This window comes from Ambystoma mexicanum, chromosome 2p (assembly GCF_040938575.1).
Source record: "Ambystoma mexicanum isolate Mex_15411 chromosome 2p, UKY_AmexF1_1, whole genome shotgun sequence".
Taxonomy (NCBI): domain Eukaryota; kingdom Metazoa; phylum Chordata; class Amphibia; order Caudata; family Ambystomatidae; genus Ambystoma; species Ambystoma mexicanum.
Genome location: NC_090923.1, coordinates 1,384,558,405 through 1,384,582,259, shown reverse-complemented (window position 1 = coordinate 1,384,582,259; position 23,855 = coordinate 1,384,558,405). Strand labels below are relative to the sequence as shown.

Genomic DNA, 23,855 nt, shown 5'->3' with positions numbered 1-23,855 from the left:
GCCTTTCAGATACCAAGCATGAATTTTGAGCGTTTTGACCTCTGGATGGAGAACCTGACCTTCCATTTGAGAGAGAAGGTTCTCTCTGAGGAAGACATACTCGAGGACAGATGGACATGTCTAGAAGGTCCGGGTACCACGTTCTCCTGGCCCAATCCGGGGCAATTAGGATCATGCGGCTCCGAAACCTTCTCAGCTTCCTGATGACCTGAGGAATGACGAGAATCAGAGGGAACGCGTACAATAGTGGGAAATTCCACTCCACCACAAACGCGTCCCTCAGGGCTCCTCTCGGGGAAAATATCCTTGAGCAATACCTTTCGCATTTTCGGTTGATTCCGGTTGCAAACAGGTCTACTTGAGGGGTTCCCCAAAGCGCGAAGATCTCTTGAATGACTGCCTGAGCCAGTTCCCATTCATGGCATACCGTGGTCTGCCTGCTCAGAGCATCTGCCGTCATATTCTCTTCCCCGGCTAGATGAATTGCTGTTAAAGAGATTCCCTCCTGAATCGCCCAATACCAGAGCTGCATTGCCTCGGCACAGGGGTAGTGACCCCACGCCTCCTCTTTTGTTTAGGTAATGCATGGCCACTGTGTTGTCCGTCATTATCAGGACATTCTTTCCCCCGACAGATGGCAGGAAGGGATTCAGCGCTAGTCTGATTGCCCTCAGCTCTAAAAGGTTGATATGCGAGTTGGACTCCGATGGAGACCAACGACCGTTGATTGTCAAATCGTTGGCACGAGCTCCCCACCCCAGGAGTGAGGCGTCCGTCACTACTGTGATCTCCGGCCATGGTTGCCAAAAAGGTTCTCCTTTTAGGATGTTCTCTGTACAGGTCCACCATAGAAGGTCTTGTCTGACCTTGTTCGGAATCTGAAGAAGATCTGTCATTTGACCCGAGAACTGGGACCACTGAGTCTTTAGGGCCCATTGAAGGGATCTCATCCTCAAGTGTGCCTCTGGCACCAGAAAGATGCAGGATGCCATGAGGCCGAGCAAACTTAAAACTGGTGGATTGCTTTGAGGTTGCTTTAGAAAAAGAAGGCAATAGCCTTGGGCTATTATTTATAGAGCCCAAACATCTGAAGTAATGGCTCGCCATTCTTGCAGATGCTGCGAGAGCCTGCCTCCTACAGGTGTTTTGTGGTGCAAGTCCTCAAAGTGGTTTTGTGGCTGATGTTGAAGCTGCTGATGGCAAAGAGGCTGCAGCTGGAGCTGGTTTAGCACGTTTTCCTCGTCCACCACGAGTGGCCTTTCTTTGGCCCCTTTGACTGGCCATTCCTCTCGTCTTCCCGCATGAGGTGTAATAACGATAGGATCGTCCCCTCCATGATTGCCCTTGCGCACGAAAAGGCTGAGGTTGCCTAATAGCAGCTCCTAAGGATTTTGCCACTGCTTTTGAGGTCTGCAACCTCTCAAGGCTCTCGTCAGCCTTGTTGCCAAAAAGGTGAGACCCGTCAAAAGGCATGTTCAAGAGACTGTTCTGTACGTCCGGTGCAAAACCCGACTTCCGTAACCACGCAAACCTGCGCATTACCGTGCTAGTGCCCATGGACCTGCTTACACTATCCGCAGTGTCCAATCCAGATTGAAGGGATTCCTGCATGGCCTCCTTTCCATCTCTAACGATGGCTAGGAAACCTTCCCTTTCTTCCCCTTCTGGTATGTGCTCCGCCGCCATTGCGATGCACTCCCATAGAGTGTACGAAAATTTTGCCAAGGCACATGTGGAGTTGGCAGATTTTAATGCCATGCTCCCGGCTGAAAATACCTTCCATGCCCAACAATCCACACGCTTATCGTCCCTGTCTGGAGGGATAGACGGGTACGCAAGTTTGTTAGAAGCTGTGGCTGCCTGTATGAGCAAACTCTCGGGAGTTGGATGTTTTGACAGATAGCCGGGGTTGCTACTGGCTGGGCGGTATTTTGATGCAAGGGATTTATTTACCGGAGGAATAGAATCCGAAGTTTCCCAATTCTTGGCCACCCTGTTTTGCAAGGCTACATGAAAAAGGTAGTACTCGGTCTTCAGTGGGACCATGGTCCAATATGTCTGTTAAATCGTCCTGGACGAATTGGGCTGGTGGTCTAGCCCATCCCAAGTAATCTACCACCTTGGTCATTAACTGACAGTAAGATGGACTGGCATGCTCTCCTGGATCTGGTCTACCGAAGTCATTCTCAGGAGAGGTGTCAATGCCACTTGCATTGTGTAAAGACTCCACCAAATCCCTCATTCTGCTTTCCTCTGAGATCAAGCATTCTGGGACATTTAGGGTGCCATACTCCAATTCAAATGGTACATTTTCCTCCTCGGATCTCTCCTGTTCCTCAAAAATTGAGGTCAAGGATTTGAAAAACTCCTTCCTAGGGAGAGGCTTGAAAACCTTCTCTGGGAGAGGAGGAGGAAGAGGTGTAGTACCAAGCTCTGAAGGAATTACATTTTTAACTTTTTCCTTCTCTTTTTCTGGATGCCCTGGTTTGGTTGGAGACTTTGTCGCCGAGGGTTTCGGCGTAGACATCGATAAAGGCGTCGATGACAGTGGTCGTCGACAGGGTCTGCGTCGAGGCGGCCTTCGACGGTTTCCCCTTCGAGGTGTGATAGGTCTCGGATGGCATTGGTGACCTCGGGCGGTCGACTCGAGCGTTTATTGCTCGGCATCCTGGTAGGTTCCCTATCCTTCCTTTTACGATCACCCGGGCTCGAGGGCGCGCGAGTGTCGGAGCGATGGCGCTCCCGGCCAGCTTCCGAAGAAGGCTCGGACCTAGGCTTCGCCTTCTCAAACACCTCCATCATTTTGACCCTGAATGCTTCCCACTCTTCGGTAGACGAATGTTATGTGGGGGCTTTCATTTTCGGAGACTCGTCTGACGACGAGGTGGAGGGAGACCTATGGTGTCGTTTCTTTGACTTTTTTGACGAAGACGAGCGATGAGAATCGCTTCGGGATCTAGATCGATGCCTTTCGCGTCGAGGAGATTTTTCCCCATGGGGTCTCGACTCTAGAGGCTTTTCGATCCTTCAGACCTACCTGTAGCTTTCCTCTCCTTTCTCGCAAGGCCTTCCCCGTCATCGCCTGACACTTCGAACAGGCCTCCATGTCGTGGCCTTCCCCGAGACACCACAAACACTCGCGGTGCGGGTCCGTGATCGACATTTTTGAGCCGCACAACTTGCATTTCTTAAAACCCGATCTCGGGGTCGTGGTCGGCGTCGATGACGAGGACATAATTACTTCTCGTTATATTGTATTTCTTGACAGAACTCAAGGCGCGCCGAATGTCAGAAGCAACGTAACTGCGGAAAAACGGAACTGAAGCCAACGGGTGCCGCGCGTGCTACTTATACACCCGATGACATCACCTTCGACGGAGGCCTTCGAGGGACCATTGACTCGACGACATCGACACACGGTGCCCTATGCCGAAAACATTTCCGAAGAGCAGCAAAGCTGGATGGAATACATCTAAGATGAGGATTACGTTGGAGGACACAATCCACTCAAAATGTGTATTTACATTTTTTTTTATAGAAAAAGGTTTTACTTTTGCACAACATCTAATGCATGCTCATGTTCAACCAATTCCATTTTAACCAAGTTTCCAATTAAAATACGTATAAAATCTTGTTATTTTAACACTACAAAATAAATCCACATTTAGTTTACTAACGCAGTTGGTCTACTTACTTTCTCACTATTAAAGTAACATTGTTTCACTTCACCAGCTAAACTCCAAAACAAGTATTGCTACTAGCACTATGTGATAGACTTGTAGACTTCAGGAGGGGTCATTTTGGCTGGAATAATTACCCTTATCCAAATTATGGGCCTCTGCTTCAACTCTGGCTTTAACTTTGTTTGTTTTTTTTTTTTTTACTCTTTTTATTGGCATTTTGCAAACAACATCATAACGCCTAACTTATGGCAAAGCCATACAAAAAAAAAAAGTAGCATTTTACTCTCTTTGTGAATTCCACATTTCTCATTTTTGGTTCCCATGAGATCGTTCAGTTCTTTACATCAGTTACCTCCCATTGTCTCTCTCCGATCCGTTTACGTTGATGCCATGTAGCCATAGTTCATCAGTTATACTGGGTCGCGTGAGTGCATTTGACTTTGGAATGGGGCTATGAAAAGTAGGTGACCTCTCTCTTCTCTTAGTAATAAGCAGCATAATGATAGTTACTTAAGACTACTCCCCCCCTATGGTTCTTGAGCCTCCTCCGTTTGATTCAGCAGGTAGTGTATGTATGGTTCCCACATGCTCTGTGAAATCGAGCGATAGGACGACAAGCCTCTGTATCCTGTCTCCATATCGTGGCACTGCACCACATCCCTATCCCAAAAGATGTGGAGTGTCCCAGAATAAATACAGCCTGGTCATCTCTCACCATTTTGTTCATCAGGGGTGCCAATCTGTAAGCCAGTATCTTGGCTAGGATCTGGTTATCTAAATTTTAAGGGAGATCGGTCTGTATGATGCACAATCGTTTGGTGGCTTGCCGGGTTTGGGTGTCAGAGAGCACCAAAGTATTAACTGAAAAGGATACGGTACTCAAAAGGATACAGGTGGTAGGGTCTTCCGGATCCCTGTTCACACGATTTGATAGTTGTGAAGTCAAGTTAAGACCTTCCAAATGATACAACTCTCTGACTGGTAAAACAGGCAGAGCGATGGATCACTGGAAAGGGCGTGGGTAAGGCATAGGAAGTCAGCCTAGAACAAAATAAAGTATCATAAATAACTGCCCCAATCTGAGTATGATGGAACAGAAAATGACATGAATGCACACACTGACCTTAAGTCTAGGGCAGAAGAATCCAGCAGAGTCTCTTGAGGAAATCCAAGGTAGAACAAACGACAAGGAAGGGAGGATTAGTAAGGGAGACTTATCCCGAACGGAACGAGGCTCACGCTAGATACCGGGTTGATGCACCACAGGATAGCGTCCAAAGTACTGTTCACTGTCACCTTCCAATAATCCTTGAAAAGCTTCCTTCCCACGTAGAGTAAAGTATAGAAATGAATCAATCCCCCTGTTAATATCACAGGTGCAGGAGTTGGAAATAGCGCCCTTTTTATGGTATAAACAAAGTACACGCGGTTCTGTACAGCTGCGAAGAAAATAGCGTGTGCGTGTGGATTTACACGCGATTAGGATACACGCAGTCCAGGCCAACAGCGCTTGAAGACAAAGAGTGCGTGTGGATTTACACGCGAGCAGGATTCACGCAGTCCAGGCCAGCAGCGCTTGAAGACAACATATGCGTGTGGATTTACACGCGAACAGGATTCACGCAGCCCAGGACAGCCGCGCTTGAAGATAGCGTGCGCGTGTGGATTTACACGCGAGCAGGATTCACGCAGTCCACGCCAGCCGTGCTTGAAGATAGCGTGCCCGTGTGGATTTGCACGCGAACAGGATTCACGCAGTCCACGCCAGCCATGCTTGAAGACAACGTGCGCGTGTGGATTTACACGCAACCAAACAGCTCCAGGAATCAGCGTGTGGCGGAAAACACGCTATAGAAGGCCCAAAAAGTAGCTGTAGTAACCTGCAAGGATGCAGATCGGAGGTTCAGCTACACAACGCCAAATGATTCGATCAGAAGCAGCGAGTGAAATTTCCACGCTGCTTATATACGTAATGCCGTAGTTCACGTGACGAAGCAGAATACACGTGAAGTTAGCGACGTGAAAAGTGCAAACGTCGTTTTCCCGGCAACGTATCGAACAACCGCCATTTGGAATAGAAGGGTCTAGCTGTTCTACGAGCGTAGGAGGTAGGACCACATCCAGCATGCATGACAGTGGGTAGGACTGTGACTAGGGCCTCTCTCAGGGATTCCAGGAGTTTCCCTACCAAGGTGCTTTGGTGATACATTTGTAAGAGGTAGAGGCCGATTATTTGAACCCATTCGGCCCGGGGGCCTTCCCGGAGGGGCAGAGACCAAATGGCTGTTAGCACTTCCTCTAAAGTTATTGGTGCACAGATGAAGATTGAATAGGGCGATTCAGCCCCATTCTATCTTCATCTGTGCACCAATATAGGGCCACCTCATCTAAGTACCCCTCTAACTCCGACTGGGAGGCCTGGGCTGAATACAGGTCTTTATAGAAACGGCCGAAATCCTGGGTTATCCCGTCATATGAAATCGTTCCACTCCCTGCTCATCTATCGTCCCTTGTGATTTTCCAGCTTTGTGGCCCTTGCAATAGTCTGCCCGTTTTTTGCCCTTCCTGTATTGCCGCACGTCTGCCCCCCCCTTCTCGCCTCCGTGTGTGCCAATGATTTAAACTGCTCTAGGTGCTGCTTTGTTTCCGCCTGCTAGCTGGGGGACTCTGGGTTCCCGGTCGCCTGTAATATACTTAAGCGTGACTTCACGATACCTAGTTCATGTGGAATCCGTTTTAGCATCCCCACCTCCTTGGCAATACACTCGTCCCCCCGCCCCCGCCCCGAAACACGATTAAAACTTTCCCAGAGGACTCCAGCCAACTCCACCAAACCCTCAGACTCAAAGAAGGACTCTATAGACTTTGATATGCCTTCACGGAACAGTGTGTCCGCTAGGGCCTCGCTTTTGAATTGCCATGGTTTCCTTTCCCTTCCCCTACCCGATAATTCTATGGTTAATAGTACCGGTGCATGTTCTGAGACTGGTGATCTCCGTTTTGACCTCCATTAACGTCTGAGAGATCAAAAAGAAAATCAAGGCTTGATGCAGTGCCATGAACCGAGGAGTAGAAGGTATATTGTCGCACCACCCCGCGATTCTAGAGTCTCCATACATCCTCTAGTTCCAGCGTCTGACTCAATCCTCTTAACTCGCTGTATCCTTTAGCCGGGGTCGGGTGAACCTATTGTGCGGGCCAGTACCGGGTCCATCACCTCATTAAAATCGCCAGCCCAAATTATTTCTCCCAGTGGGGCATCTCCCAGATGCCAGTTAAGCCATTCCAGGGTTGTGACTGTGTCCTGATTAGGCCCATAATCATTTACTAGACTATACAGGCGGCCCTGTATCGTGCCAAGCACTATCAGGCCCCTCTCTTCACCATCCCAGATAGTGGAGATTAATTTGAACCCTACCGAGCTGTGTACAAGGGCGCCCAACCCTCTCACATAGGATAAGTAGCAGTGGCATCCCCAGGCTTTTTGTTTCAGCCTCTGTAGTGAGGTGCATCTCCTGCAGAAACGTGATACCCAGTTGGTGACGATGCAGATAAAGGAGGACGCTTTGACATTATGATGGCCAATTCAGCCCTCGTACATTCCATGTGAGGCATCTAGTCGATCCCGCCATTTCTCAAGTTATCACTCCTGTTTCCAAGCCCCTTTTCTGGTCACGTATTTGTCCTGGCCTGCAGTCCCGGACCCTCCCTGTTGTGTAACCCGTACCTTTCCAGGTATTGTGATGCTTCCTCTCGACTTATACCCTCCCCATAATCCTCCCCCACCGACACCCCCAACCTGTCAGTAATGTGCACCCACCCCTCCCCCCCTCTCTGGGCTGGCTACCCCAACCTGCCAGCATTTAGGTCTTTTAAACTTGCTTCCGCTTGGGCGGCAACCAGTGGCCCAACCAGGTCTCTGCACTTACTACATTGAGGTCTGTTCCTGGCCCCTTAGTGTCTTTCTCTGCGGCTCGTCGGCCCAGGTCCCTGAAGATCATGATCATTTTGGTGCAATTTCAGTCATTGTTCCCCCTAGGTCTTGCGTTCCGGGGTAGGCGTTCAAGGAAGTCGCTGGCTTCAGCCGGGGTGGTAAAGAACAGTGTTGCGCCGTTCATGCTCCACCTGGAGTTTGGCTGGGAATATCATGGCATAGCGAATGCCCTGCTCTCGCAAGTCCTCCGCGATGCCTGGACCTTATCGGAGAAGTCTGGGAAGATTTTTATTGTGTTCCCTTTGTATACAAGGGCTCCCTTCTCTCTCGCCTTCCTCAGGGCTGAGTCCCTGTCCCGATAATTCAGCATTCCAGCGATTATTGGTTGTGGTGGTGCTCTGGGTATGGGCCTCCTGCTGCAGGGTATTGTGTGAGCTCTTTCCACAACTAAGATGTTCAAGAAGACCTCCAGGCCCAGAGCATCCCTCAGGATCTCCTCCACTATAGGTTCCATGTTCCGCTGCTTCCGAGACACCAATTATTCGCAGGTTATTAATCCTGGACTTTGATTCCAAGTCATCCTGTTTCTCCATGAGTTCTTTCAGCATTCACTTCATTTGTTGCAAGTCCCTAGATGTTGAGGCAGCCTCATCTTCAGCTCTTGAGATTCTTCACTCCGCTTCATCCAGCCTTTCTCCAGGTTTGTCCAGGAGGACTTGCCTGTGGTCCGCCTTACATGTCAATGTGTCCATCTTCCCATCGAGGGATTGCAGCTGACTGAACATCTCTTGTCGTGAAATGCCGGTGAGTTGTCATGAGCGGTCTGTGAGCTGCACACCTCGGTGGAATCCGTAGTCTCGATGTGCTTGGGCTACGAGGCAGCTTTAAAATGGAGCTTGGTTTGCAGTTTCCCACTCTTGTTTGCCGTGGCCATCTTTAACTCTGCTATTCTCCACCGATATATCTCCTCCTGGGCTGGCTTATTTCATAGCTTATATGCTTTTATCCAAGGGGCGCGGGCGTTGCCCTGCAGGTTTTATGGTGTAAGGGTGTTTAATACTCTTGAGGGTCTGGTGCCAGCGGTAGCGACCCTCCCTGCGTCCTTGCGCTGCCTTAGTTGTGGACCGTAGGTGTCCTCTCGTCCCTGGTTTTTCACTTACGACACCGGAATGTGATGAATCAGTGCAGCGTGCGCAGTACAGTATGGTTACTCTTCAGCCTAGTTTCGTTAGAGGGAGCAGTCCTAGCACCAAGAAGTTGGAATGTTCGCAGAGGGAGTCGCAGCAGCGCCACCCTGCTTATTTTAAAGTGAATATTCTTCTTGCACAGATCTAGCACTGATGGTCGAGGGTGCTTTGGCTCACTGGCTCAGGGCGAGGTGCCTCTGGGGCTCCCAGCCTTACTCTGCGTGGCAATGGCTCCTCCAGTGCTATCAGAGCCCTGCGTTGTTGACTGTAGTCAAAACTCCTATTGTGTGGCCTGCCTGGGGCGACCCCCAGCATGGTTATTCTTCCAGTGGTTTCCAAGGGTGGATAAATGCCTCCCTTTGCTCGGATACCCGAGTGGTTGATGAAATATCACTGTTAATCATGGGGGCTCAAGAGAATTAGGGCCCGGGCATGATTGAGCTGGCCTGATAGTGTCTCAGCTCCAAACCATGGTACCTCACAGATGAACACTTTTTGCTGACAGGGCTCACGTGTGATCAAAGGATCAGGTCCTGCTGTGCTTTGGAGAACTCTCCCTTTGGTGCCTCTGTTGCCTATCTCCCCACCTCGAGGAGATCTGCCCATATCGTTGTCTTTTCGGGCTGTCTGCCACGTCTGTGGTTCCAATGGAGAAGGCACCCTTTTGAATCTGGCAAGGAATTCCCACTGCCTCGTTGCAGGCGTACAGCTGTTCCTCCCCCTCTGCCCCATCCTCCCATGCTATATTGAGTCTTTCGCTCCTGCCCGTAACGGTTGGGAGCAAGTCACACTGACCATCGCTCCGGTCGGCCAGTCACAATGATCTTCTGGAGGGGGCAGAGGGAGGTCAGCAGTGCAGCGCAATGTACGTTCAGTGTTCCGCGCCGCCTCAAACCTGTTGCTGTGTGTGCGGTGCACCCCCTCCAATCCGGAGCAGCTCCTCACCCTCCGCTGGTCCGTGCCGAGTCCCCCAAGCAGCACCTGCTTGCTAGTGTTCCGGCGGGGTGTTTCCCGAAGTTCATCAATCCACCGCTGCGCTCCGACGGCACTGCTTCTGCCGGCTGGGATGTACGCCCACGGATGCCTTCTATGCAGTTTTCCAGCATCTCTACCCTCAGCACATGCTGCGTTCCCATGCGTCTCGCTCTGGTCACGTGGCCCTGCTCCCCTCGTTGGCTGCTCCACGACAGGGGGCTCTAGCCAGTCCAGGTTGCAGCAGGATATGCCAGGGACCTTTAGCCAGCCTGTGACACGCACACAGCTTTGTTTGGGTCAGATGAATGGCCTGGATCTTGGGACAGATGTCGGTAGTGTGGAGAACCTCCCTCACTTCCTGCCTACCCCAGACACCCTGGAGCCAGAGGCAGGCTTCACTCGTGAATCCCGCCAAAGGCAAAGCCAACAATGGGCCTAAACCTGGTTTGGCGTGCAGAGTAAAACTCAAGAAGGACCTTTCCACAAAGAAATGGCGAAAAAAGAAGACCAGGGCCATTTTGACAAAAATGACACCCTTGGGTGCTTTACTGCAGCTGCGAACGCAGCCCGCAGTAAATGCACACCACGGTAGTTAAAACAAAACCACTGCCACTAGCCATTCAGTGATGAAAGGGTAACAACAATGTTACCTGAGAAGTTAGACAAAGGGGATACTAGGTAACCCCCCCCCCCCACAGCACCCTATTGTAAGATAGTGTGTGCTGGGGCTAGAAATGTACAATTGTAAGTAAAGTCAATTTCACTTTACTGCTCTGGGAAACAGTAGTTTATCCCAGAGAAGGTATTTAAACCTTTCAGGAAATCTGAAAGACTTCCCTGTGCCACTGCACTGAAGGTGCTGTGTGACACAATGTAAAATATGATGCCTCTGGGGTTTGTCCGACTCCACAACCAAAAGAAACAGCTCAGAAAACACATCAAAATACATGACAGAGTGGGAAAAAGGGTTTCACTCTCTCAGGTCAAAAACATCAAGTCCTCAAAATCCAGCAAAGTTGCTGGGGGTCTCCAAGGTGGAGGGAATTACCACATTTCTGATAATGCTCCCTAACATTGACATATCGTCCTTACCCTTCAAACCTAATCTCTCAGTGACCGTATTTTGGTATGATCCTTTTGTTAATTGTTTTGTATTGTTGCAATTGCACGCATCACCATACAGTGAAGTGCAGCCAGGATGCTTTGCATCCTTATATCTTTTTATAGAATACCGGTTTGGTTACCTTTCCAATGTGGCTAAAGGAAGCTTGATTAGACAGAACATATGAAACTCTAGGAGCTGTAGCCAAACCAATCAAGGCAGCATGGAGAGTGGCCACGGCTAAGTCTCATCAGAATTGAGTGGGGTCAGGAGTCCACAAAGTGAAGCAATCAAGCATTACACTTTGTAAGTATACAAATACTATATTATTGGCCAAAGAACACTATACAAATTGACAGAACAGGCAATGGTATCACACAATACTCAAAACATATATACAGTTCCTGTTAGTAAATGCAAAGTATACAATCCCCCTCCCCTGCCCCACATACCTGAAAGGGAAGGTAAGTAATTATCAATTGCACCCAGAGTCCAGGAATAGAAATCCTAACTTGTAAAGTCAAACTGAAGTTAACTGGGGCCTTGTGTCCAAAAGTATACAAAGTTCTCAAGTAGTTTTAGAAGTCGGGGGGAAAAAGTAAGGGAAATGTTCCAGTGGATGTGAAGATTGTCCAAGGAGTTTACTGGTGACTAAAATATTTTACTATCTTTTGGAACAAGTGTTGCTAAAAATATTAACCAAAGGAAGACAAACCTCTAAACGATCAGACTACAGATCCCAACACCGCTCTATTATATCTCTAAACCTCAAACATCAGCAGTCCTTTCAGTAAAGCATAATTCAGTCAAATGGTATTAATGCTGCCAAACCAAAAACTCTTATTCATCAATCATCATTAAAAGCACATAAAACATTGTAGATAAAACCCACATCTCAATGTCGGTAAAGTGACCAGTGCTGTGCAAAACAATCTTAAGCTTTCTAACAATGCATAAGTGCATCAATTATGCCAATGCATCGAACTGGTAAGCACTTATCTGCTATACTATACTTAACCACCGTTGGTCTACAATAGGATGTCCTAATAATTTGTGACTAATCCTCACTCATAAAATAAATATACTGTTGGCGGATCCCTCTATCGAGGTCTAAAAACAAATATCTTAATTTCGAAAACTAAGTTGTTACAGTGACTGTAAATTCCCAACATGTTTAGTTCTTATGCTTTTTGTAACATGTATTCAAGAACCTCTTCAGGGGAACCAACGTAGTGTATAAAATCTCCACACTATCGCATGACGGAGAAGGAAGAAGGGACGGTCCCTTTTCAGGCCCTGCATCATGTGCAGACTACGGAACGTGTTTGTAGAGGACAAACACCTCCTTGACGGACAGGCGGGAACAGAAGACTAGTCCTCCACGCCTAAAGCCTCAGGTTTCAAAAGAAAAACTGAATAGGAGCAGCCTGGGTGGAACAGGAATGAAAAGACGCTTGAAATAAGTCCTCTTAGGGTCACAGTGCATGAGCATCTGAAACATCGCCCAAAAGAACTCATCCTTAGCCGAGGGCGTAGGTGTCAAAGTTGAAGAAACCACTCGAAAGGGACCTACCCTCCAGAACACAAGGAGGATGGTGCCAGGAGGGTCCACCACCAGCCGGGTCCACATAGATCAGTGGAGCAAAAGCAGGGGGGAGCGAGACAGTATGAGGCAACGGAGCCCACGCACACCGGTTAAAAGGGAGGAACGGGTCACTATTGCTGAAAGGCATGCACCCAGCACCAGACATTGCAAACCTAGGTGTAAGGGGGGTATCCAAAATGGCCGCCATAGGCCACACAGGTTGGGCCACCATTTTGTCGCCACCTGAAGAGAACTGCGTCACATGCGTAGCTGTGGCAATTGCCTCCACAGGAGAGTCAGGGGACCCAAGTAACACTTAAGCCTTACAAGGATCCTCAGCAGAGCCGGTCCTGGGTGGTCTCAGATGTTTAGTCGATATTTTCGAACCATTCTCAAAATTAGCCTTCAACAGAGGAACCTCGGACAAGACGGTACCAGAGGGAATGCGGTCAGTGACCCCCCCCCCCCCCTCTTTGCCCCCTCGACAGAACCGGTACCACCACGACCATGAGCATTGGACGGTTGAGGACAATACCTCGCCGACAAGACCCTCTGAAAAGGCCTCTCAGATCTGTCGATAGACTTTAGCCTCCACAACAGGAACCTCAGGTTTCAACCTGGTTACAGCAGGAAAAGCTCCAGAAACTGAGACCTCAGGCTGAACCCTGGTATCCAAGCACCCAGCTGAACTGGGCTTAACTTTAGCACCGTGATGGTGAACCTCGGAATAATGTCCGGTACGGACAGGTCCGTCAGAACCCTCAAAGGTATCTCCGTTTAGGCCCTTGGGGCACCTCAGGGGGAAACCCTGGTGACGGCTACAAGAAAGGCCCTTAAAGTAGGTCACTCATAAGGGGCATATCCCCCACGAACGTAATGAGGAAGGCTGCCAGGAAGCGACACTGTATGCGGTAGTGGCATCCAAGCATGGCAGTCATAAGAAGGGAGCAATGGATTTGCACTGACCCGTGGAGAGGTTATTCAACAAAAAGAAGGTTGCCAGCACCCATGGTCGATAGCGTGGGTGTAAGCGAAGAATCCAAAATGGCCACCGTAGACCACAAGGGAAGGCCTGCCATTTTGTCCACACCTGAAGAGAACTGCATCACATGGATGGATGAGGCAGGTATCTCCACAGGATGGTCAGGGGGCTTGATCGAAACTTTAGCCTTGACACAAGGATCCTCACCAGAGCCGGTACTGTGGGGCCTCGGATATTTACTGGACATCCTGAAGGGGCCCCTTGAATTTGCCTTCAAGAGAGTAACCTCAGCAAAGCCGGTAATAGAGGAGATACGGTCAGCGACCTCTCCCTGTACCCCCTCAACAGAACCAGTATTACCGCGAGCACGGGAATATTGAGGAATCCACCTCACAGACAAGACCTTAACGGGTCTCCCAGTTCTATCAGTACACGTCTTAGCCTCAATGAGAGGAACCTCGGAACGGAGTCCGGTCTATATAGCTCCCCTAAGAGGGGCTTCTAAACCGTGGTTCGGTACAGAAAGCCTCAACGAAGGCCTCAGGGCGCACTGCGGTGTCTGTATGGGAAGCTCCAGACAAGGAGACCTCGGAGCGAACTCTGGTACCCAAAGCCTCCGCATAACTGGGCTGGCTATCCGCACCTGATTGGCGAACCTCTGATTGTAATCCTGCATGGGCAGGCCCATCGCGTGAATCCTCAGAAAACCCTGGTACGCCTATCAGGCCTGCGAGGCACCTCGGGGGAAACCCTGGTAGCAGAGCACTTGAAGCTCCTCCCGGACCTGGTGGAACCCGGGAAGGAGTCCCCCCTGGCCGGGTGCCCTAAAAAGTAAGGAACTTACTGGGCATCTCCTTTTCATCGATGAAGAGTTGACAATGCGGTGGAGGAACTCACTGGAAGACCGTCTCCCACCGACGAAGACAACGCTGAAGTGCCCGGACCGAAAGGGAGTCGCAGTAGAAACACAAGTCCCAACGGTGATCCGGTCCCAGACACTCCAAACAGAAAGAATGGGGATCCGTCCTAGCAAAGCGACGTTCGCAAGAGGAAAAAAGACAAATCCCAAACGATCCGGCATAGACGGAGGACTACGCGACTGCAGAACCGGAGCAGGAGAGAAGGACAACAGGAAAGAAGAAAAATGTGTTCCCCGGTGATTCAAGATGCTCCTGCCCGACCGCGCGGAGAAAAAGGACTGAAGGGCGATGCGCAGGGCGGAGCTCAGGATTACGGCCATGTGCAGTACCCCGCGTAAAAAGAGGACACATTTTTCAATTTGATGCTTTTTTACAGAAGTGCTCCGGTCCCGTCCCACTGGACGGAATGTCCCAAAAGAATGGAGGAAAGGGGACGGGACGTAGGAGTTAACCTTTTCCTGTACCACTGCTGGCTATGACAACTTCGAAGCGGTCGTCGACAACGACTTTGAAATCGGTGCCACCTTAATCGGCGTGGTCTTTGGTGTCGACGTCGTCAACCTCTTGTGCTTCAACGAACCTTCGATGGGCTAGGTTCCCGACTCGTCGAAGCCCTCGATTTTTCATCAGATCGAGACCTTTCTCAATGCAGAACCGGCTTAAGGCTCGGTTTCGAAGCTTTTGTCTTCGACTTCCCTTTGTCGTCTTTTTGCTGATTGACGGGGGTCGAGGCTGTATGCTCGAAGATTTTAAGCATCTCACTACAAAATGCGTCCTACTTTGCAGGGGAGACCAATTTCGTAGGACATCTCATTACCTCAGCCGAGGAATCATTGGAGGTTGAAGGTGACCTATGACACCTATTCTTGGCCTTCTTCGAAGACTAGAATGGCATGATCAACTTCTCGATCGAAACAGTTTGGATTTTGTACATCGAGAAGAACAAGTTACTTACCAACTGGTAACGTTCTTTTGACTAGATGTTCCTCCAACGTAGTCCACATCTTTGACATATAATCTCCACAGCCGGGCACTTTGGAAGCTTTTTCGGCAGAGGGCGTCCTGCGTCGGGTCACAGTCTCTCGAAAGGCCTCCGTTGAGGGCGACGTCACAAGATGTTAGAAATGGGACGCACGGCGCCCGTAGTCTCAGTTTAAGTTTTTTCCCTCAGAAAGTGTGGCACCAGTCTCATACCTGCTTGAGTGCACTTAGCCTTGCGGTAACGGAAGCTGCAATGGCATAGGAAATTCTCCTGTGGAGCAGGCTGGGAGGGCGATGTGGAATACGTTGGAGGAACATCCAATCGAAAGAACGTTACCAGTTGGTAAGTAACTTGTTCTTCAAAGGGATTGTGTCCTCCAAAGTATTCCACATCTTTGACAGACTCCCAAAGCAGTACCAGTAAATGGAGGAGGGAAAAGAATGTAGAGTACCCAATTAGATTACGGAATAAAGAACCGCCTTCCCAAAGGCCATATCCTGACCATGGATTGTATCCAGGGAATATTGTTTAACAAAGGTTTGGATGGAAGCCCATGTAGCGGCATTACAAATGCTAATAGGAACACCCCGCTGGAGGGCAGTGGAGGTAGCCACGCCCCTAATGGAATGAGCTCTCAACCCTTCAGGAGGGTCCTTACCCGTTAATCGGTAACACTCAGTAATGGTAAGGATAATCCACCTAGACAAGGTCTGTTTGGTAACAGCCTGGCCCAATCAGTGTCCAGCATATCCTACAAAGAGTTGATTGTCCACTCTGACCCTGGACATCCTAGAAATGTAAAAGCTCAGAGCTCTCCTAGGATCCAACCGATGGAGTCGCTCCCCTGCCATACCAGGATGAGGAGGAGGGTAGAAAGATGGAAGAACCACATTTTGACTCAAATGAAATTCAGACACTACCTTAGGTAGAAAAGAGGGACGTACTCGCAGTACAACCCTGTCCTTGTGAAACACAATAAAGGGTGGCTTAGATGAAAGTGCCTGCAATTCACTCACTCTGCGAGCGGAAGTAACCACAACCAAGGACACAGTCTTGAAGGACAATAATCTCAAAGGACAAGAGTGCAAAGGTTCAAACGGAGCACCCACGAGAAATTTCAAAACCAAATTCAAATACCAAACCGGCACCTGGAAAGGGGACGGTGGGAATACATTAGTCAGTACTTTAAGAAACTGAGAAATCAAAGGAATCTTAAAGTAAGAACATTCTTCAGATGAGCGCTTAAAGATAGACAGCGTCGCCAGGTAACCTTTAATGGTACCCACTTGAAGGCCCCTGTGTCATGATTCCTGCCCCTCATGTCCGCAGCCCTCCAAGATGTCAGACTGGAGCCAGGCCACGATCACCTACATGGCCCTACAGGGCCTCTCCATCCCTCCAAAGACCCACTTGGAGTCAGACTTGGCGCTTGTGGCACCAGACTCACTCACTCCCATAGGATAACATTGGGGATTGGACTTGTAGTGCATTGATGGGGACAAGATGGATGCCCCCACATATTTCGGTTCCCAGAACTGCATTTGCAGTCTAGTCTTTTGGGTGTGGTTCAGCTCAGAGACACCTGGGATACCCAGAGACTATTTAAGCCACGCCCAGGCTGAGAAACATGCTTTGTGTTTTCTGCACCTGCAGCGTGACACTCACCGTGTTTGGATCGGTCTCCAGTAGGCCTGCATCTTTCTTCTGCGCTCAGCTCCTGCAAGAACAAGAACACTGTTAGGAACAGCCTTACCTTGCAACGCTTCTGCCCATCATTCATCACTCATTCTGTTCTGCGGGCATCTTTGGCGGTGTCATTCCCATCCCGGCACGCCGCTTCCTAAGGAAAAGGGAAAAGAACAGAAAAAAGGCATCCGTAAGCATTCAGCAAATCTTTGCTTATTTTTAAAGACTGTACGAGCTTTAAACGCTTAGCTGAATCCCAGCCGCTCTGGGGGAACTTCTCATCCATCTGCAAGAGGGAAAAGACACTCCAGGTTAGCGTGGAAACATCTAGAGGTGCTGCATACCGCGCTTACTCACCGCATTTCTTCTTCATAACCGGCATCCACCCTGAAAACGTCGCGGCACCTAAAAGACACAGAATAATAACTCATTTCAATACAAATACAAAAGGATTGCATCGCGCATCACGCTTTCACTCGCCTTCAGCGCTACTCATCTCAGCAGCACGTCGCCATCCCCGGACGCCAGCCATCATCTAAGGAAGGAAAGGAGCGAAGTTAGAGAACTGTTCAAAAGACTCATACTTACCTGTCGGACTCTTGCCAGTGAAGTAACTAGGCAGCAACGAGCCCGCATCAATCAACGCGCCCCTGCGTTGAAAGCAGGACGGAGAGCACACTTTCCAAGAAAACAAGGTGAGCTGTGGATCAAAGGGAAGGGTTGGACCCCGGGGAAGAAGGGGTTCAAGCACACAGAGACTATAGAGAGTTAAACTCTACCAATCCTGTGTTTCAGGCCCAGTCTCCAGTCGAGTAGACTCAAGGAAGGGTTCGAGTTCGTAAGAGGTCAGAACAGGTTGAGTGACGTCCCCGTGGATACCAGGTGAGCGTTACACCCTGTGGGCCAAAGAAAGTAAGAAAGACAAAACCATAAGAATGGAGCACTGAAAAGGATCAACATTGTGATCTCTGCACCAGTCTCACAACTTATGCTAATGGCACAGGGATTTTGTTGCAGGCTGCCTGGTCGAAAGAAACACCTCCATCACCTCATACGGGAGGTCCCAATCCTTATACCTCAACCTTTCTTATACCAAGCGTGAAGGGTGAGAGTCTTGACCTCTGAATGGAGAACCTGACATCGCCCTCCCCCCTCCCTCCCCAGAGCATATCCTCTCGGTGGGGAAGACGGCGTGGAGGGCAGATGGCCATTTCTAGAAGGTCCGGGTACCACGCTCTCCTGGCCCAATCCGGAGCAATGAGGATCATGTGGGAACCGAACCTCCGCAGCACTTGAGGAATGACGGGGACTGGAGGAAACACATGCAGCAGTGGGAATGATCAATCCACCACAAACGCATCTCCCAAGGCTCCTCTTGGAGGACATTCCCTTGAGCAGAATCTCTCGCACTTCCGGTTGACACTGGTGCAAAGAGATCCACTTGCGAGGTTCCCCAAAGGGCGAAGATCTTCTGAAGGACTTCCCGAGCCAACTCCCACTCGTGGGAGACAGTGCTCTGCCAGCTCAGAGCGTCCGCTGCTGCATTTTCGGCTCCGGGCCAGATGAACTGCCGAGATCGAAATTTCCTGCTGGATGGCCCAGAACCAGAGCTGCATTGCCTCTCTGCACAATGGAAGTGACCCTACCTGCCCCTTTTTGTTGAGATAATGCATGGCCACTGTGTTGTCGAGGAGGACGAGTGGAAGGAACCACTCCGGGGCCGAGATCCCCGGGACTCCTTTCGACTTGGAGAGTCGCCCTTCAAGTCAGCGGTGGAAACCCCCTTGTACTTGGATATCCATGACTTAACGGGCTTAGAGCCTGTACCTACCTGGAGCTTCCCCTTCCGCTCCCGCTAGGCCTTGGCAGTCAGTGACTGGCATTTCGAGCAGTTGTCTGTGTCGTGCGACTCATCCAGGCACCACAAACAAATGCAGTGGGGGGGTCGGTGAGCGACATTTTCGATTTGCAGTCCCGGCAGGTCTTGAAGCCAGTCCGCGGAGTCGGAGGGGTCAAAGAAAGACATCATGATGAACATACGAGGTGCATTTAGTCTCACAAAGTTAACACGTTCACAGAAAAAAACGGAAGTGAGGCTACGGGCCCCGTGGGTCCTATTTATAACATCCTGTGACGTTGCCCTCGACGGAGGCCTTCGAGGGACAATGACCCAACGCCATTGACGGAGGAAACCCTCTGCCGAAAAAGTTTCCGAAGCGCACGGCTGTGGACATTACATGTCAAAGATGTGGAATATGTTGGAGGACACAATCCATTCCAAGAATCCCTTGACTCATCAGTCTTTTTTTGAATTCTTCGAAGGAGACTTCGAAGGCAACCTCTTCACTGCCAATTTACCTTTACGCTCCCTGAGAGCCTTCTCGGTCATCGCCCGACAGGAACCGCAGTTGACGGTAAGGTGCCCAGAACCAAAACACCACAGACATACGCGGTGGGTGTCGGTGATCGACATCTCCGATCCGCAGTCTTGACACTTTTTGAAGCCCGACTTGGCCGTTGATGGTGCAGACGAAGACGACCTAATCGAAACTTAATTCACTGTTTTCACAGAAGAACTGAAGCGCGCCACAATTCTCTCGAAGCGTTAGCTCGGAAAAACTGAACTGAAGCCAACGGGCGCTGTGCGCTACTTATACTGATGAGGACACCGACTGTCGAACGGAGGCCCTCAGCGTACATCTACTCGACAAGACTGCACACAGCACCCTCTGTCTACAAATATTTTCCCATACAGCTGGAGAGAGAGAGATAATTATCATAAAATGAAGACTATGTGGGAGGACACAATCCATTCAAAGGCAACTTCTGGCATGAGCTGGTGATCACTGAAGATCCAGGCTTAAGTGCAGAACAGCAATGCATCTGGCTAGGATTTCCACGATATAGCTGGGCAGTCCACAAGCTAGTCCAGGTAATCTTGGGAAGGCTCAGAAGAGCAGGATCCTCGAGAAGGCGTCAAGACTACTTGGTCCCACTAGTCCAAGGGCTGAAGCACCGACCCAATGCCTTTGAAGATCAGGTGGTCACAGGACTTAACGGGGCCGGACACAGGAAGGGGATGCTGAACACCTCCAGGAGTAGTCTTCGGATCTTGAGCAGGCTGTGATTCTTGGCTCCAACAATGATCTGAAAAAATGGCTGCAGAGGTCCTCTTATCCAAAATCTGAGCCAGAAACAAGTCCAAGCCCACCAATGGTAAGGATCTGCGTCATTCAAACAGCCAGCAGTTGTCCAATCAGGGACAACTACTGCTTTCACATTTGCCCCACACCTAGACTTTCTAGCACCATTAATGTGGAGTGGGACTAAACTGTCCCACCCCACTTCCTGGGCCACACGCACAAAGGCAGCACTAGGCCCGCGAAAGCAGCAGCCTTCCCGGGCAAGTGCATGACCTTATAAGGGATTCACAACTTGGCGAAGCAGGAAAAAGGCCAAGTAACAATATGGCCAGAGAACAAGCATGAAATCTCATGGCAATACCATTTTAGGGCACTAGCCATGTTTAGTAGCCAACCAGTAAACACGAAAGTGCACACTAAAAAAAATATGTATCTGCTACAACGGGCTTGTCTTTAGCCACATATACAAGTAACCAAAAATCCCAAATCTAAAAAGCTAGTTTGATACAAAAGTATTCCCATTGCACTGTAAAGTGCTGTGTACAATGTTAAAAAGTACAAGAATTCAAAAGGGAAACAGTTTCTCAGTATTGATAGTTTGAAGGACCGATCAGTTTCCCCATAAAAAGGGGAGTAAGTCTAAAGGCTTTACTTCCCTTCAAAACGTCAGAAGATTTAAAAACAGATCAAAACGAATGGGGGGTCCATGGAAACTATGAAAGGAAAGTTTCAAAAAGAGAAATGTTTCCTAACAGGTACCATACTCCTCATGAGTAAACTGGAGCACTAAATCCCCTGACAGCAGAAATGTGCTGGAACTATCCTCTTCGTGGGTTAAAAATAGCCAGCTGGGTGCTATATTCCTGTGGCCCTGATAGGTGCCAAGAATGGGCTGGGTGGTATATCGCTGTGACTGATATGGAGAGTGAAACAGCTGGGAGGTATTTCTTGAGATTGCATTGAATATAGATAACCTAACGGAGACCAGCATCCCTACAAAAGAGAGAACCCTCCCACTGTATAGTCTGACCCATCTGGAATTCTCAGAGTAACATTCATTTAATTGTAGATAAGACTACTGGCCATTTATCCTAACTACCATCTGATTTCTAATAAACTAATTTTGAAACCATACTACTTTTCATGTGCTTTGTCAGTCTCCCACATAACGACATTATCAGTAAGAAGAAACAAACAAATGCATAATGAACAAAGGCATACAATTAACAATTGAAAAAGCACACATTTGACAAGCATCAGGGAGAAGAAAAGGAGGTTGTTGAGCAGAAATGCAAGCAGATAGTTCAAAGTTTAAGAGATGTGGTAACTAATACAATCTTTTCCTCCTCAAAATAGGACATATCCATCCATGTTGGAGGCAGGGCCAGTGGACGAGAGAGAGAAACTGTACCTTGTGAGAATGTGGTAATAGTAGATTTTCCCTTCTGGATCTCGGGCTGTTTTCCAACTGGGAGGAAGGACAATCGTTTTTGGTTTTGGGGGCGATGGTGGAGGAAGATCCAGCACGGTATTTGAAACAACCAGTTCTTGCTGAAACAGGCAAAAGGGACAGTATAACTAAATGCAGATAGCCAAAAACCCATTCAAACGTTCTCATTAGAATTGTTAACTGCATTCCATGAGATACATGTAGCAGATTTTTAAACCAACACTAGAAGTCTTTGAGAAGGTTTTCATAAAGCACAAACTAGACCCTTTTGCTTACTGGAACACTGTACACATGGGCTGTTGAAGAATCTAGGAAACAGAAGGCGCAGGTTGTTGTGATCAGAGATACACAGATCCAGAGGCAAACCCCCAAGTCAATAAAGAATTTAGAATCTATGCGATCACTGCGCCGCTCGTAACTGCGCAGACGAAAATGTCGATGCCAATTACGGTGCAGCGCAATGATCAAATAGATCACTCCCCCCCCCCCCCTGCCCTACTTATCACGGCGGCACACTTCTGTGTGCGCCGCTGACTCCCCGCTATCCCTGTGGCGTCGGTGACTCACACTTGCGTGGGTTGGAGCCGATGCTGCAGGTGCTTTTTTCTTTTTTACTTTCTTGTCCCCCGCAAAACCCGCCTCCCGTTACTGCTCCCAAGGAGAGCGGGTGACACCCCTGCAGCCCCTGTTTTGCTTGGGGGCAGTAATGGGAGTCAGTATTTTGTGCGTCCCCAAAGTCGCAGTGACCAAGAATGTATGGATATCAAAGAGAGGAACAAGTTACTTACCAACTGTAACGTTCTTTCAACTGGATGTTCCTCCCACGTATTCCTCATCTTGTGATAAATCGTAATCTCCAGCTTCGCTGCTTCGGAAAAAAATGTTCTCGGCAGAGGGCGCTGTGCTCGAGGTCGTGGCGTCGATTGTCCCTCGACGTACTCCGTACTCTGTCGATGTCCAGGCGTGTCCCATGACCGATACATTCTTCGTGCGAGGAAAGTGTAAGAATCCGTAAACTGTACTGTGGGGTAGGATGGGAGGGCGATGAGGAATAAGTGGAAACAACATCTAGTCGAAAGAACGTTACTAGGGGTAAGTAACTTGTTCTTCGGGTGTACGGTGTCCTCCCAAGTATTCCTCATCTTTGACAGACTCCCAAAGCAATATGAGGTTTGGGGGAGGCAGTAGAATTGAAGTTCATAAGTTTTCATGGACAGAGTGAAGGACTGCCTTCCCAAAAGAACTATCCTGGCCAAGGGAAGAATCCAGGGAATAATGCTTAGTGAACGGGCGTATGGAAGACCATGTTCCCGCTTCACAAATTTGGTACGCCCCTTTGAGGGGTCGTAGATGTAGCCATGTCCCTGGTGGAATGAGCTCTTAAACCTTCAGGAGGGTATTTTCCTGCGAGCCTGTAGCATTCTGATATTGTCAGAATTATCCATCTAGACAAGCTCTGTTTGGAACCAGCCTGACCTAGCTTGTGTCCTGTATATCCGATGAAGAGTTGGTCATCAAATTACAATTTAGACATTCTGAAGATGTAAAAGTTTAACGTTCTCCAAGGGTCTAACCTATGAAGTCTTTCCTCTTCCTTATTAGGATGAGGTGGGGGAAAAGAAAGATGGTAGAACACTTTTCTGACCCAAATTAAAAGTCAGAAATGATTTTGGGCAAAAAGGAGGGTTTGACCCTTAAAACAACCCTGTCCTTATGGAAGATGGTAAAGGGTGGCTTGGATGAAAGTACCTGCAACTTGCTCACTCTACTAGCTGATGTCAGAGCTACCAATAGGATGGTTTTGAAGGTTAATAACCTTAAGGGACATGTGTGCAGGGGCTCAAATGGAGCATACATCAGGAATTTAATAACCAAATTAAGGTCCCAAACCGGAAACTGGAAAGAAGATGGAGGGAATACATTAGTGAGCCCCTTTAGGAACTGAGTCACCAGTGGAATTTTGAAATGGGAACATTTTTCTGACGAGCGCTTAAAAAATGGACAGCGCCACGAGGAGCCTTTAATGGTACCAATCTGGAGGCCTAGATTAGCTAAGCATAGAAGAAAGGATAAAACATCTGGAGTTTCACATAGAAAAGGATCAACATTTTCCTTGCACCAGTTGCAAAACGTATTCCAACAGTAACGGTACAAAGACTTTGTTGCTGGCATTCTTGCCAAAAGCAACACCTCCATTACCTCAGACCGGAGGTCCCAATCCTATCT

General features: G+C 49.0%; 1 protein-coding gene across 3 annotated transcripts in view; it reads right to left on the bottom strand.

The window, feature by feature from the left end:
• SETD2 (SET domain containing 2, histone lysine methyltransferase) overlaps window positions 1-23,855 on the bottom strand; it is a 1,465,157-nt gene that overhangs the window by 232,652 nt on the left and 1,208,650 nt on the right. For all 3 annotated transcript variants that reach the window (XM_069645793.1, XM_069645791.1, XM_069645792.1), the window contains one exon: window positions 21,591-21,730. In XM_069645793.1, coding sequence (XP_069501894.1) covers window positions 21,591-21,730 — 140 coding nt within the window. The remainder of the gene's footprint in view (window positions 1-21,590; window positions 21,731-23,855) is intronic.